At 28.5% G+C, this 13,471-nt stretch overlaps 1 protein-coding gene across 7 annotated transcripts in view; it reads left to right on the forward strand.

The window, feature by feature from the left end:
- hlk (hulk) overlaps positions 1-13,471 on the forward strand; it is a 115,475-nt gene that overhangs the window by 100,131 nt on the left and 1,873 nt on the right. For 2 of the 7 annotated variants that reach the window (XM_067046727.1, XM_067046729.1), the window contains 11 exons: positions 88-225; positions 1,401-1,493; positions 5,120-5,226; positions 5,297-5,381; positions 6,569-6,700; positions 9,077-9,259; positions 9,378-9,518; positions 10,678-10,752; positions 10,839-10,946; positions 11,370-11,510; positions 12,937-13,120. In XM_067046727.1, the coding sequence (XP_066902828.1) occupies positions 88-225; positions 1,401-1,493; positions 5,120-5,226; positions 5,297-5,381; positions 6,569-6,700; positions 9,077-9,259; positions 9,378-9,518; positions 10,678-10,752; positions 10,839-10,946; positions 11,370-11,510; positions 12,937-13,120 (1,387 nt within the window). Of the gene's footprint in view, positions 1-87; positions 226-1,400; positions 1,494-5,119; positions 5,227-5,296; positions 5,382-6,568; positions 6,701-9,076; positions 9,260-9,377; positions 9,519-10,677; positions 10,757-10,838; positions 10,947-11,369; positions 11,511-12,936; positions 13,121-13,471 lie in introns of those variants that run through there. The other 5 variants (XM_067046732.1, XM_067046731.1, XM_067046728.1 and 2 more) reach the window with 4 other exon arrangements.

The following is a 13,471-nucleotide window of genomic DNA, read 5'->3' on the forward strand; positions in this document are numbered from 1 at the left end:
TATTTATAATTTCCCCCAAAAAAACGACAGGACTTTTTGAATGACCTGGTATTTTACAATTTGATCGATAATTTTTTTGTTCAACAGGAGATTTGTATGATGAAAATGAAATTCTTCAATGGTTACTAACACAAAAGGACCCATCTGGAGATGTTATAGAAGAACTTGAGGGTGAAGCTTTATTGAAAGCGATTCATACGTCGGATTCTCTTGCTATATATTTCTGTGAGTATACGAGAGCATACAAAATATATTTGAAAATGGAAAAACAACTGAAAGTTTTGCAATTTATTTTGTTATGAATGCATAAATTATGATTTTTGATAACTTTGAAATGGTAATCATGAAAAAAAAATTATAACTCTTATTATACTGTATTGTTAGCTTAATTCATTTCACCTTCACATGCCTAGTAAATTTAATTATGCTTTTTAACTGCTTATTAACATCTTACAACTTGTAAACTGGTATTAATTAATTGATAAATGAGTACTTTTTCAGTTTATTTTTTATACCAATATTTATTGCTTACATGATTATTTATTTATTTTTTTGATCAATGAAATAGCCTTGATAATGATTAGTGAATCAGCAGTAGTAGCAGTTATTATAAGATAAAGTAAGTCCGGAATAGACGGTTACATAGTTCTCTAATCTTAACTGCTTTTAGTTGTGTTCTGTATGTCCTTCCTTCTAATCAATTTAGAAATTCCGCTCGTTGAAAAAAAAATTTAAGCTAAATTTATTTCACAGTTGGGAGACTGTAATACCCCTGGAATTATTAACTAATATGATAATTTTTCTGCCAAACCAAGTATTAAAAAGTCAAGTTGGTTTAGTCAACATGTCGAAGAAAGTAAATTCTAAACCACTAATTAAAAATAAAAACTATCAATGACATCATTATGAGAGATAGTTGATTGTGGATGATAAATGAGGAGACATTCTCATTCTCAGGAGACATCTCCTCATTCATCAATGACATCACTTTTGAACCCTAACTGAGAAAGCAAAATCTGACAATTTTTATGATCAGCTAAATTATTCTAAAACATTTTAATGTTTTGTACAAAAATCTTGATACTAGACATAAGATTAAAATACCATACAAAAACCAAGGGTATTCCCAATTTTTCAATCTAATGTTGGTTGACATATCAAAATTTTAATGTTTATTCATTGTCTTAAAAAAATAGTGTATCCAGAGGGATATTGGTATAATAAATAAACAAGTGTAATTTTACTTATGAATAAGAGATAATATCTGAGAAATATTATAAAAAATTCTTGTTTACTTTTTAATTTTTATTTTCTTGAGACTTCTTCAATCATTTACAATTTATTGACTTACAATACTGATTCTTTAGAAAATTAAAAAGGATTTACTCTATCACATTTAGGGAACAAGACCTTGTGTGACCTTTGCAATACCAAAGCGTACCGAAAGAAGATGAATAAACTCGCTGAAGATGACTCCCACGACGATAGCGATGGTATTTATGTCTAGTGCTCATTCAGCCAGTAGACTAGATATTTCTCGAAAGCTATTACTTCATATTAAAGTCAAATTGTGAATTTAGATTAAGGTTTTATAATCCAACCAAATTATGACAGTTTGGATTAAGTTTGATTATGTTTATGTATAAAGTCAATCCTAACAAAAAAAAAATAACAAAGTAATGTTTTGAAATTTACGGTTGTATCACATGAAACGTAATTTATCGGGTTAACGTTATTAATCCAAGAATGAAGAAATTACCAATTTATTAAGTAATATGAAAGGCTTGAGGATTTAAGTAACCTGATGTGGATATTCACCATACCTCATGATTTTTCTCATAAGCTACTGGAAACCATCTGACACTAATTTATTTAAAAATGCAGTTGAGGATATACTGAAAATAAAAACTATAAAATTATGGATTGAAATCTATTCCACTAGATAGAGAAACATTTAATCAAATGTTTCATCAACACATTTCATCAAAATAGGTAAAAGATGGAATATCGGTACTAATTCGCCCAGAAATTGAATCAAGAGAACAAAATTCTTCCAGATTTAAAGTCCCATGATATAAAGGATGATTACATTAATGATCTGGATGCAGTGTTTTTTTTTCCGATAGCTGAGCTGGCTTAAAGGAGATAAGAAAAAATGGGCCAATCTGGAAAATGGTGCTAAACAAAAAAGTATACTTAAAGTTTGTATTTGTTTTTATTTTAACACCTTCAAATGGTTCAGATACCTCAAACTTAAAATATTTTAGTAAAATTTCAATGATCACATGAAAAAACTGCTTAGTTATCTAATGAAAAACTGTTGTTTGCTTAGCAACAACTTCTTGGACAAAGGCCACTGGTGCTGTGCAAACATGCATTATATCCCACTATAGCAAAAACCCAGATTTCCTGAAAGGCAGAGCAGGGTGTAAATAAATAAGGAAGATTTGAAGACTTTTGATATCAACAACCACATGAATAAAGTGAACAAACAAATTTACCACAGATTTATTTGCAATGAATTGGAACAGTGTTGTCTAATTTTGTTAAAATAACAAAATATTTACTTATACTATAGAGCCTATAGGAAAATTAAATAATAAAGTTTAAGAAAATACTATTAATTTTAATTAGCATACTTCAGTTACTACCACCATTTTCATCATATCCTTTTGGACATCATTTGCCAAAAATTCCTATGAGGAAAGAAAAAAAAAACATTAATTTTTTCTGACCCTATAGGATATAATTCTGATTAATTTTTCAATTAATATTTTATTCATTTTTGTTTCATTAACATTATTCCAAATAATTATGTTTCATGTGATATAGATGCAAATAACCATCAAAAATTTTTCTATTTTTTATTTGTGAGTTTATTCAATGTGAATTAATTATATTATAAATACAACTGAATTTGTATCATTGAAAAATGGGTCTAGAACTTGGAAAATAAATGAGAACTGCTTTCTAAAATATGTAAGTAAAAGCCGCATTTGAACGATTCGGCTTAGCTTATACAAGTTTTATTTGTTTAGTTTAAATTAGACTTGTCATTGATAGCATACACCTTATCGACATAAACCTGACTGACTCTAAGATTGACTATAATGTATTTCATCGCAAATTAATGGCTAAATTGCATGATAATTGTAATATTGGTGTTTTGAAGGAGTTCAAATGAGAGTTGAATGAAATATTGTATTATTTACCCATTCCAGTCTGTATTATATAATTGTTTGATAAAACAATGCCATATTAAAATGTTATAATCCATTACCAACATTTTGCTAAGTTGCCTGCTAACTGCATGTTATATCATCTCTATTTCTTATATTAAGAAAGTAAAAGAGAAATTATTATCTACAATCTAAGATTAATAAAAAATAAATTAAAAATTTGTATGTTTTCTGACAATCAATAGAAAAATGGTCGAAAGTATAAACATTTGAAGTATTGGACTGGATTAGGTATGTAGGGTCTGACTTTTATGTTAAGTTGGGATTTTTATATTTCCTGATTTATTGAATATGAGCTCCTATTCTATGACATCTGTGTCTTATATTTTATTCTGGAGTTCCTTTTCTGAGCAGTTGCCAATTTCTGGAAAATTAAGCCCTGCAAATAGTTAAGCAAGCAATGTAAGGTTAGACTTAAAAGCAATTAATAATATAATAATTTTTATGTTTTGTAAATTTAAATAATCTTTTTCACAGTCTACCTCCTTTATTAGTTCCCCATTTCTAGAGAAAGAGATTCTGGAGTTTGGAGCATATCCTTTTACAAACTTGCATAGTTTGAAGATACTAAAGTTAGTAAATTGCTTCCCTTCTTCAAAACTCAATTTGACTTTCTTTCTAATTTAAGGCATTCAATTCTGTTTCCTGAAGCCAATGACAATGTTAAGAGGTTTTAGCTTGATGGACTCAACCAATTCTTAACCAAAATCCACATTTATATTTATATTAATGAACACTTTAATTAACTTTGAAAACAAAATTTCTTACGAAAATTAAACCTGGTAATATAAAATTTGGAGAAATCTATTATACCGAGTCTTACAAGGACAGGTTATCCACAACTGGGAAGGTGTTCATATGATTCATTTTTCCTCCATCATCGCTTTATCATTGTTTATGTCTATTTTTCTTCATTAAATAGCATCAATGTCAACTCGACAATGTGTGTTCATACAGATTAGGAGATGAATTGAGAGGATGTTTTATGGGAACTAGCATTAAATCCTCACTGGTAGGAAACTTCACTCTGTAGGAAACTAGCCTATTGGTTGTGAAGGGAAGACAAGTCCTTCAGGAACCAGCTGTAGGTCCTTACGGATGTAAGATGAGATTTAGGAAGGAGGAGAGATCCAGAGAAGGCAGTGATATATATATATATAAATTCAATTCAAATTGGATTTAAATGTGGTTTATGTTTTTCTTAATCATATCGATTAACTTGATAAGTATCTTGGAATCCCACTGATTACTATTTTAAAAATGGGTAACTATAAAAATATTGTTTAAAAATATCTTTGCAAAAATAATAAAATAATTCTCTGAACTATGATCAGGTATGGTTAAAGAATAAAAAGTGAAGTTGTAAAATTAACCTCAAATTCACTAATTTTATGTTCATAACCACAAAAGTTGTAGGGTTTATAAGTAGAATTTAATTTATTTTTTATAATGATTTCCACACCTACAATTCAAAAAGTATACAAAGAACATGTATATATTTTTTTAATCATTTTATTTTTCTATTATAAATTGGACAGACATCTTGTAGTGGTGTCTTGTTCTGTTCTGTTCCAGAAAATCAGGACTTAAAATTTGAAATTCTGTAGTGATCGTGTAAGTACAAATTTTGTTTTATATTGCAGTAGAGAACTGTGTTAATAGTCTATTTAGATATTTACACTGGACCAAATCTTTTAATTAGACGATTTTCCACCTGTTTGTTGTCTGTGTGTTTGGTTTAATGTCAAATAGATGAGCAAAAAAGATCTTCCATTATAAGCATTCGGGAATTAGTCCCTCTTTTCATAAGATTCCTTACAATTTACAATTATATAAAACTATAAAAAATTCATTGACTGTCATAACAAAACTTTTATCAGTTACAGATCGCTTAGATGAATGTACGCAATGTAAGGAAATTTTAGAAGAGTTAGAAAATATTGACGATGATTGCGATAGACATGGAATAACATTTATTAAAACCCAGGTATAATACTTTTTAATGTTTTATAATTTTGCTTTTTCATCTTATAATTAAATATTTAATGTGATTTCAGGATTTCACAGTTGCGTCACATTTTGGTGTTACTGATTTTCCATCATTGGTTTATTTTGAAGATCAAGTTCCTAATGTTTTTGAAGGTAATATTTTCTTAATTTATGTATGCTTTACTTGTTTATTAATATATTTTTGTGTTTTTGTAGTTCTATAATGTAGTACATTTTTATAATAGTAATTTTTTTTATTGCTATGCCTCGCCAGTTGCAAGGAACATTTTTGTAGTTGAAAACCATGAGAATACCGATTCTATAGATCTGTTCTAACAACTACTTCTAACTGTCTGGAACTTTTGTGAGGTAAAAACCGATACTGCACATGCTTCGTGCAGTTCCAGACAGTTAGAATTGGTTGTTAGAAAAGACCTTCTGTTTCTAATATTTGATTCCATGATCCAGGACATACCTAACCAGTTGTTTTCGTATGGATTTATTAACCTTAAATTTTTATTTTATTTTTTTCAAAAATGGTGCTTATTTTAGCACAGTTACTTATTTCCCCTTCACCTTCAATGGAGGGACTCTGTTGACTCCACCAAATATTATTATGTACAAGTATTTTAAGAGCCTGCTCCCCAGTTGTTCTCAAATCACTTTATGTAAGTGACAGTTGGCCTTTTAATAACTTTTGAAAAAAAAAATTAACTCTTTACAATGTCCTTGATAAAAATCTTGAAATAGGAGCAAATGAGGTTAGAAAATTTTAAAATGGCTTGGAAAATTTTCGTATAATGAACTGGAAGTATCATTGATAAGTTATTTCAAAAGTTTTTAAATAATAGTTTATTGCTGATATTTTTACTTTATTTTGTAATAATTATTATAAATACTCTACAATGGGATTTGGTTTTCTGAAGCATCAATATCCAAGCATTTCTTTTGTTTGTAGTCACTATCCAATAGCTTTCGCCTACTCTTTTGGGTTTGTTTGAAATTAAATTTAATCATCTTACTTAATATGCTCTCCCCCTCAACATCTGTTCAAGAATTCTTTCATAGAGCCTACCAAAGTACCCTAGAAAAAATACAAGACTATAAAGGATAATTAAGACATAATGAGACATTGAAGAAATGATACCACAAGCATTTTATATTTTCTGACAAACACTTAAATTAGTCTCTGGAAATTCATTCTGTCATTGTAAAATGTATGTTGAAACATCTCTAAATTGATAACTTATTAAATCCAATTATATTTCAAAAGAGAGTTTCTCTTTCAAAGAGGGATTAAAACAACTTTCGATGTGCCTAATTTCAATTAAATATTTTAGGTGATATTGCAGAAGAAGAGGAGGTACTTCAGTGGCTAATAACGCAGAAAACTGAAGACCGGATTGAGTTGATTACACGTCGAATGCTGGAAACAATGGTTGATGAAACGCAATATCTAGCTGTTTATTTCTGTTAGTTATTAATTTTTGTTTATATCTAAAACCTGTTATTTTAAATCAACCATCAAATTATTCATTGTTCAATTTATGCAATCAAGATAATCCAAGCAAAAATTCAATTTCATTTAAAATATCATTTTTTATTATAGCATGAAAAAGTTGCTGATTAATTTTAATAATGATATTTATGAAATATATATTGTGTTATTACACATTATATATTTTAATTTTATTAGTTTTTTTTAAAGGTATTTAATTTCTTTAAAAATTATTTTGTAATTTCTTTTAAAATTATTTTTCACTCTTCTCTATTGTAGGGTTCCTCATGCTGAATGATATGTCCTACTAAACTTTCTTCCACCTTATTTTTCCATTTTACTCTAGGTTTTGCTTTTTTTCCTTTTTTCTTCCACTTCCTATTCTCTAGTTAACTTTGACATTCTTTCTGTAGACATTCTTTTAAACATGTCCAAATGAATATAATCTTTGTTCTGTGGTTGAAAGTATGTTCATTTTCACTTCATTCAGTTTTCTTATTCTTACATTTGTTATTTTGTTAGGTATTAATTTTCTCCTCACTCTTATCTATTTCCGTAGCTCATAGCCTTTCGCAGAATCTGGTATTTATGACTAATGTTTCCAGGGCATATGTTGTTATAGACTCAACTAAAGGCTTGTGTTTTAGTCTCTTGGCATTGGGCTGATTGGCTCTTGGTATATATCTGAGCTCCAGAGGACAGAATTTAACATTGTGATGGCCTTTCTTCCTTCTCCTATTCTCCATTCAATATTGTCTTAGAGCTATGTCTAAATTTTGAAAAGGGTTGTTTAAGGGCAACATTCCTGTAGAAGCAATTTTCACATCTGGAATTTTCCAGGGAGCCTTGATCCTATTTTACAACGACTGGTATTATTGTGGTACGTTTATTTTATGTTTATTGTGCATTCCGCAACAATTGCTTCTTATATAGCTTTCCATGATTTCTTTCTTGGAATTGGGTAATGTGCCTTTTCTAGTACATTAAATCAACACTCCACTTTGGATTTCTCCAGATGTTTGTCTCATTGTGAAAATGTTGTTTATGCATGCTCTTCCTTAGGAAAACCACTTTGGTCTTGTGTAGCATCTTTATCCCCTTTCCATCTTGTTCTTACCTGGAAGTTTCATACAAGGATTGATGGCACATCTGCCTCTGTAATTTTTATTTGGCTTTTTTGTTTTCTTTATTGTAAATGTTGTTTACTAACACTGTGAGAAGTATTCCTACTTTTTCTCCATCTCATATCAAGAGTTGCAGAGGTGTTCTTTCAGGTCCTTATGCTTTTCCATTCCTTCCACCTTTTAAAGCTTCTTTCAAATATTCAATGGATATTTGCCAACTTGATGTTTATATGTTCGTGCTCTCTTTCCTCTTGAAAGGTCTTTCTATCTTCCATTATCAATTTTTCAAAGTATTCCTGTCATTCCTGAACACTTATTTATCAACAGCATTAATTCTTAATTCATCCAATTATAATTTTTTTTAAGCTGTTGGTAGTTCACTTCTCCTCAAACTTTAGTGGCTATTTTTTATATTTTATAAATATTTTATCTCAACAAGACAAATTTATTAATAATTATTATTAAAAAACAACAATCACTATTATTATAATTATTTCATATTTTAATCATCAGGCTATTTTGAAATATAAAGTTACTTTTTCTATTTAAAATAATATAAGTATGTATTCTTGGGACAATATAGCAAAAATAATTAATAAAAGACAAATCAATTTTTAAATTAATTTTGCTATTATTAAAAATTATTTTTACTTTCCTTAGCTTCTAGATAAGTAGAGTTTGTAATTGGATCAAGTATTTCTTGTATAGTTTTCAACAGATATGTGCATTTAAAAGCGCACAGTATCCACAAAAAAAAAAAAAGCATTCATAAGATGAGGAAAGTCATGTGAGTGAACATAGTAGATATTTATTAATACCTGGCAATTTAATTTAACCCATTCAAGACTGATTGCACTCTGTGCGTACAATTGATTTCTAAGGCTATAAGACTGGTTGCAGACCATCTGTGCAATTCTAATAATGTGAATTTATCAGTTTTTCTGAGTAATGTAGTCGTCGGGATAAGACTTTTTTTTTTAAATAATAGTATCTGTAAAGTATAGAAAAACAAAATTTGGCATTGGTTTTATTGCATTAAAAGAAAAATGTTTATCTATTTTAATGATATATTTTTATTTTACCTTACATTATTCGATCTGCTCCTTGCTATAAACATTTTCTGAGGAGTGAGCTGCAATCATCTTATTTATACGAATTGTATGATTTACATAGTAAAAAGTTTTTTAAAATTTAAGATGGAAAATATAAAGTTTTTATTTGCACAGATAAGCCCAACTGCAATATATGTGATGAAATCTTGGAAGAGCTTGAAAACATAGATGATGAAACTGATGTATTTGGTATTCATATGGTAAAGATCATGGATCCTCAACTTGCCAAACGATACTCAATAAAAACTTATCCAGCTTTAGTCTACTTTAGAAATGGAAATCCACTGTTGTTTGAAGGTAGGGAATGAGCTGTTTTTCATGCAAAACTTCATAAATAAAATGTCTCAGCTGTTACCTCTGACAATTTAGCATTCACTTCACTTTTATCTGTTATTGTATTATTTTCCATTTCAAGGAGACTTGCAGAACGAGGAATCAGTTCTGGAGTGGTTGATTGATGACGAAAACAGGGAGTTGGCTGACGAAATTGAAGAGGTAAATGGAAGGATGCTGGAGAGACTATTGGACGAATCATTATTCCTGGCTGTATTTTTTTGTAATGACTTTTTTATTATTTCTCTTTTTTTTAAAAAAATATTTTGGTTGAAAAATGCAATATGTTTTCATCTACTTTAAAAATTAAATTTTGTACATGAGATAATTATCTCTATAATATATTTTAAATCATTATTACGCACAAATTTGCTGGTTATTGAAAATTGCATAAGTCCAATTATTGCAGTTTCAAATGGATATGGAAAATTTTATGAGATCACAGTTTTCTTTATGTTTAATTGTCAATGTGCAATGAATTTGTTATAAACAAGTTAATATAAAATTTCACTTTTGATTTGCTAACGGGTTCAATCAGGTCTCCAGATATTTCCTTGTAATTTTCAGAAATTTCTAAAAATGATCAAAATTTGGCATTAGACAGTTCTGTTCCTTATTTTAGTTTTTCTACTATCCAAAATTCTGTATAAGGACATTATATATTCTACAAAACAAGAATGCACTACATAAAACATCAGATTTACTGTACAAAAAATGAAACCACTCACAAACCTGAAACACTTTGACATAATGGATTTATTCCATTATATACAACCTGTACAGCAGTTATTTTAAATCCATCCTGCACATACAAACTCTAGATGACTATATATAATTAATAAAACTACATTAATTTTAAAATTAATGTAAATAAATTAATATAAAAATTATCCAACAAAGAAAGTCCAATAGTTTTATGATTTTACGACATAAAAGTTTTTACATTTATTTTTATTCCTTGGGAAATTTACTTTTCCTATGGACTAGTGTTCTCAAAAGAACTTAAAACGTCATTTCATTGAGTTCTAAAGCGGCGTAATTCCTTTCATAGCCATAAACAATATTTTGCTATGTTATATGTTACTCATATTTTTAAATTTAATCCAATCCAATCCTAACAATATCTCGATTTGAACATAAATACAATCACCACTTTTAAAATAAATAGTTCATATAAACTGAACACTACTGTGCTTTATTGTGATCTTTTGGGCAAAGTTAGAGGAAAGTTTAATCAATAATTTATCATGACTAAGTCATCTTCAAGCTTAAATGGACATTGCGTTTAGAAATGCTCTAAGATTATGCTATGTATGTAAGGTTACATAACTTTTTAAAAAAAAACCTTGTGTTTTTTCTAATAATAACTTCATATTTTAAAGATGATGACAACTGTCCTGAGTGTGATGAACTATTGGAAGTTCTTGAAATAATAGATGGCGAAGCTGATATGTATGGTATGTAAGTAATGAAATTTAAGAACTCCGACTTAATTCGGACTGTCAAACTTTTAAAATAAACAATTTTATTAAAATTTTTCAAGGTATTGATATGGTGAAAATATGTGATCCTGATGCTGCAAAGAAGTACAACATCATTAACAGTCCTTCGCTTGTATACTTCAGGAAGAAGATGCCTTTGATATATGATGGTTATTTATCAAATATTTTAATAACTACAGTAATTTTTTTATACAATGGCTTAAAGCAAGTCTGAGTTCAGATTGATTAAAAAATCCATTTATCATAAATGGATTTTTTTTTTTATAATATAATATATAATAGTCCTATATTATATAATAATATATAATACTTTTTTGTATTCATTGAAATTTACAACTGTATTAACTAAATATACAGCTAGTAAATGTGATATGAGTTATAATACAATGGCATGGTATAGTCTGCCCATTGCTAGAACTCAAATATGGATTATTAAACACAATTATTACTTGATTTTATTGATATTAAATATAAAGATTTGTTTTTGGCCTTTAAATTATTTTGACAACTATTATTATAAAAAAGATTCTTCAAATTAGATTAAGTTTGAATTAATTATTTGTTGAAAACAGGAGATCTCTCAGATGAAGATAAAGTCTTAGCTTGGTTGACATCTCAGGATATTTTTGAGTTAAGAAATGAAATAGAAGAGGTCAACAGAAAAATGGTAGATAAACTTTTGGATGAAAATGAATACTTGGCTATTTATTTCTGTAAGTAATTGTTATCAAGACTTATATTTTAATATTAATTTCGTTAAGATAAAATTGAGTCAATGGAACGCTCTAATGTTAGTGTCTATTATACACATCTCGCAACAAGTCAATGCCAGATATGATGGAAATGTTATTTACTGAATTTAAAGTAGAGATAGACAATTTTTTTTTAATATATTTTCTTTTAACCTATGTCCATGTTGTAGATTAGAGGCATGCCTCTTCTCATGTCCATATTGTACTCTTTCCCATTAAAATTCAATGAAGTACTGAAAATTTGATGCATGCTTCTCATATTTCCTATGAAGGTACTGTTGGTTATTCACAAATAATTTAAATATCTTTCATAACAAAACAAAATTAGGACAGATTTGACTTGCCTAAGAAAGGCACACATCTGGAACTATTGCTGACTGATAGGTGACATACCTCACAACTTAACTTAATCATTTTATTTTTATTGAAACTTTCCTTTTTTATTTAAATTATAATGATTTGAATATTTAGTTGATAGGTCATACTTGCTATGTATCATAAGCAGGAAACATGGAGCAAATAATTCGAAGTTAATTTAATTTAGTGTCATTTAAGTCTTAAATTATGTATCTTTTTTTTATTTATTTAATACCAGATCGGTCTGGTGGGCTTTACATGGTTAATGTAAGAGATACATTATTTTTTTTTTTTAACAATTAATTATGGAGGAGGGGGTATAGTCTTATAGAAAAGACACCCCTAGTTACATACAATGTTATAAATAAAAAAATTAAGATAGAATAAATAGATTAAAATAATAATTCTTAATAAAAGATAAAAGTAAAGTTAATAACAAAAACAATGACATTTATGGATTTAACAAAATAAATAATAGACTTATAATGAAAAAAAAAAGAAAAAGAAAGTGAATTTAAGAAAAGATGAAGAGAAAAAAAGAAATTAAGATAAAATAAAATTTTAGAGGATGTACTGCAGCAGCCTGGGCTTCAGTCTTCAGGTTGTGGTTGGGTGTCCCAAGTTGTAGATCACGGCTCCTTTAACTGTAGGTGGAACTTCATGAACCTTTTTTTTTATGTAATCCTCTATTGTCTCTTCTTGGTGGAATTGACTGTTTCTTACAAACCAAGGAGCATCCATTGCAATTCTTACGACTTTATTTTTAAAAGATTGTAATTTTTTCTTTTTCGTAAAGGATGCCGCTCCCCGGACTTCACAGCCATACATCAGCAGTGGCCTGAGAATTGTTTTAAAAAATAAGAATACCTGTTTCTGGTTTTAATTCGTATGTTCTATTTAGGATAGGATATAGCATTGCTATCCTTGCGTAGGTTTGAGTTAGTTTAATATTGATATGGGGGTTCCAGGTAAGGCGGCATTCGAGGTGAATTCATGTTACATTATTACTACAATGTATGTTTTGTTACAGATGATGAAACAAGTTCTGAACATGATGAAGTTCTGGAGCTGTTAGAGAAAATCGACGGTGAAACAGAAAATATGGATATCACTTTCGTTAAAATGGGTGACACTCGGTATGCTAGAAAATGGGGAGTAATTAAATTACCAGCTGTTGTATACTTTCGTCATAGGTTCCCTAGTATTTATAGAGGTATGATTATGAAGCACAATACTTGTGGTTGTATATACTTTTTCCCAATGCATGATACCAGTATTTTTAGCTTTTGTTACTCATCATTTAATCTTTAAAGATTAGAATCAAAGACACAAAAACGTGTTTGTGTGTGAAATTTACTAAATTAAAGTAGTTTTTGCATGGTTAATTTTTTTTAGGTAAATTAGATTTAATTCTTTTAAAAATTTCATTTGATCTGTTTAAATTGATTGTTTAATTTAATAGAAGTTTTGCTCCATTGAAGAAATATAAATATTTACTGCTATTGGACTCATATCTGGTATGATGTCAGATATTCACTTGAAGAATTATTATTATTAATATTATA

Source organism: Halyomorpha halys, unplaced genomic scaffold (genome assembly GCF_000696795.3).
Source record: "Halyomorpha halys isolate HHAL.00 unplaced genomic scaffold, Hhal_1.1 Scaffold164.1, whole genome shotgun sequence".
Lineage (NCBI taxonomy): Eukaryota > Metazoa > Arthropoda > Insecta > Hemiptera > Pentatomidae > Halyomorpha > Halyomorpha halys.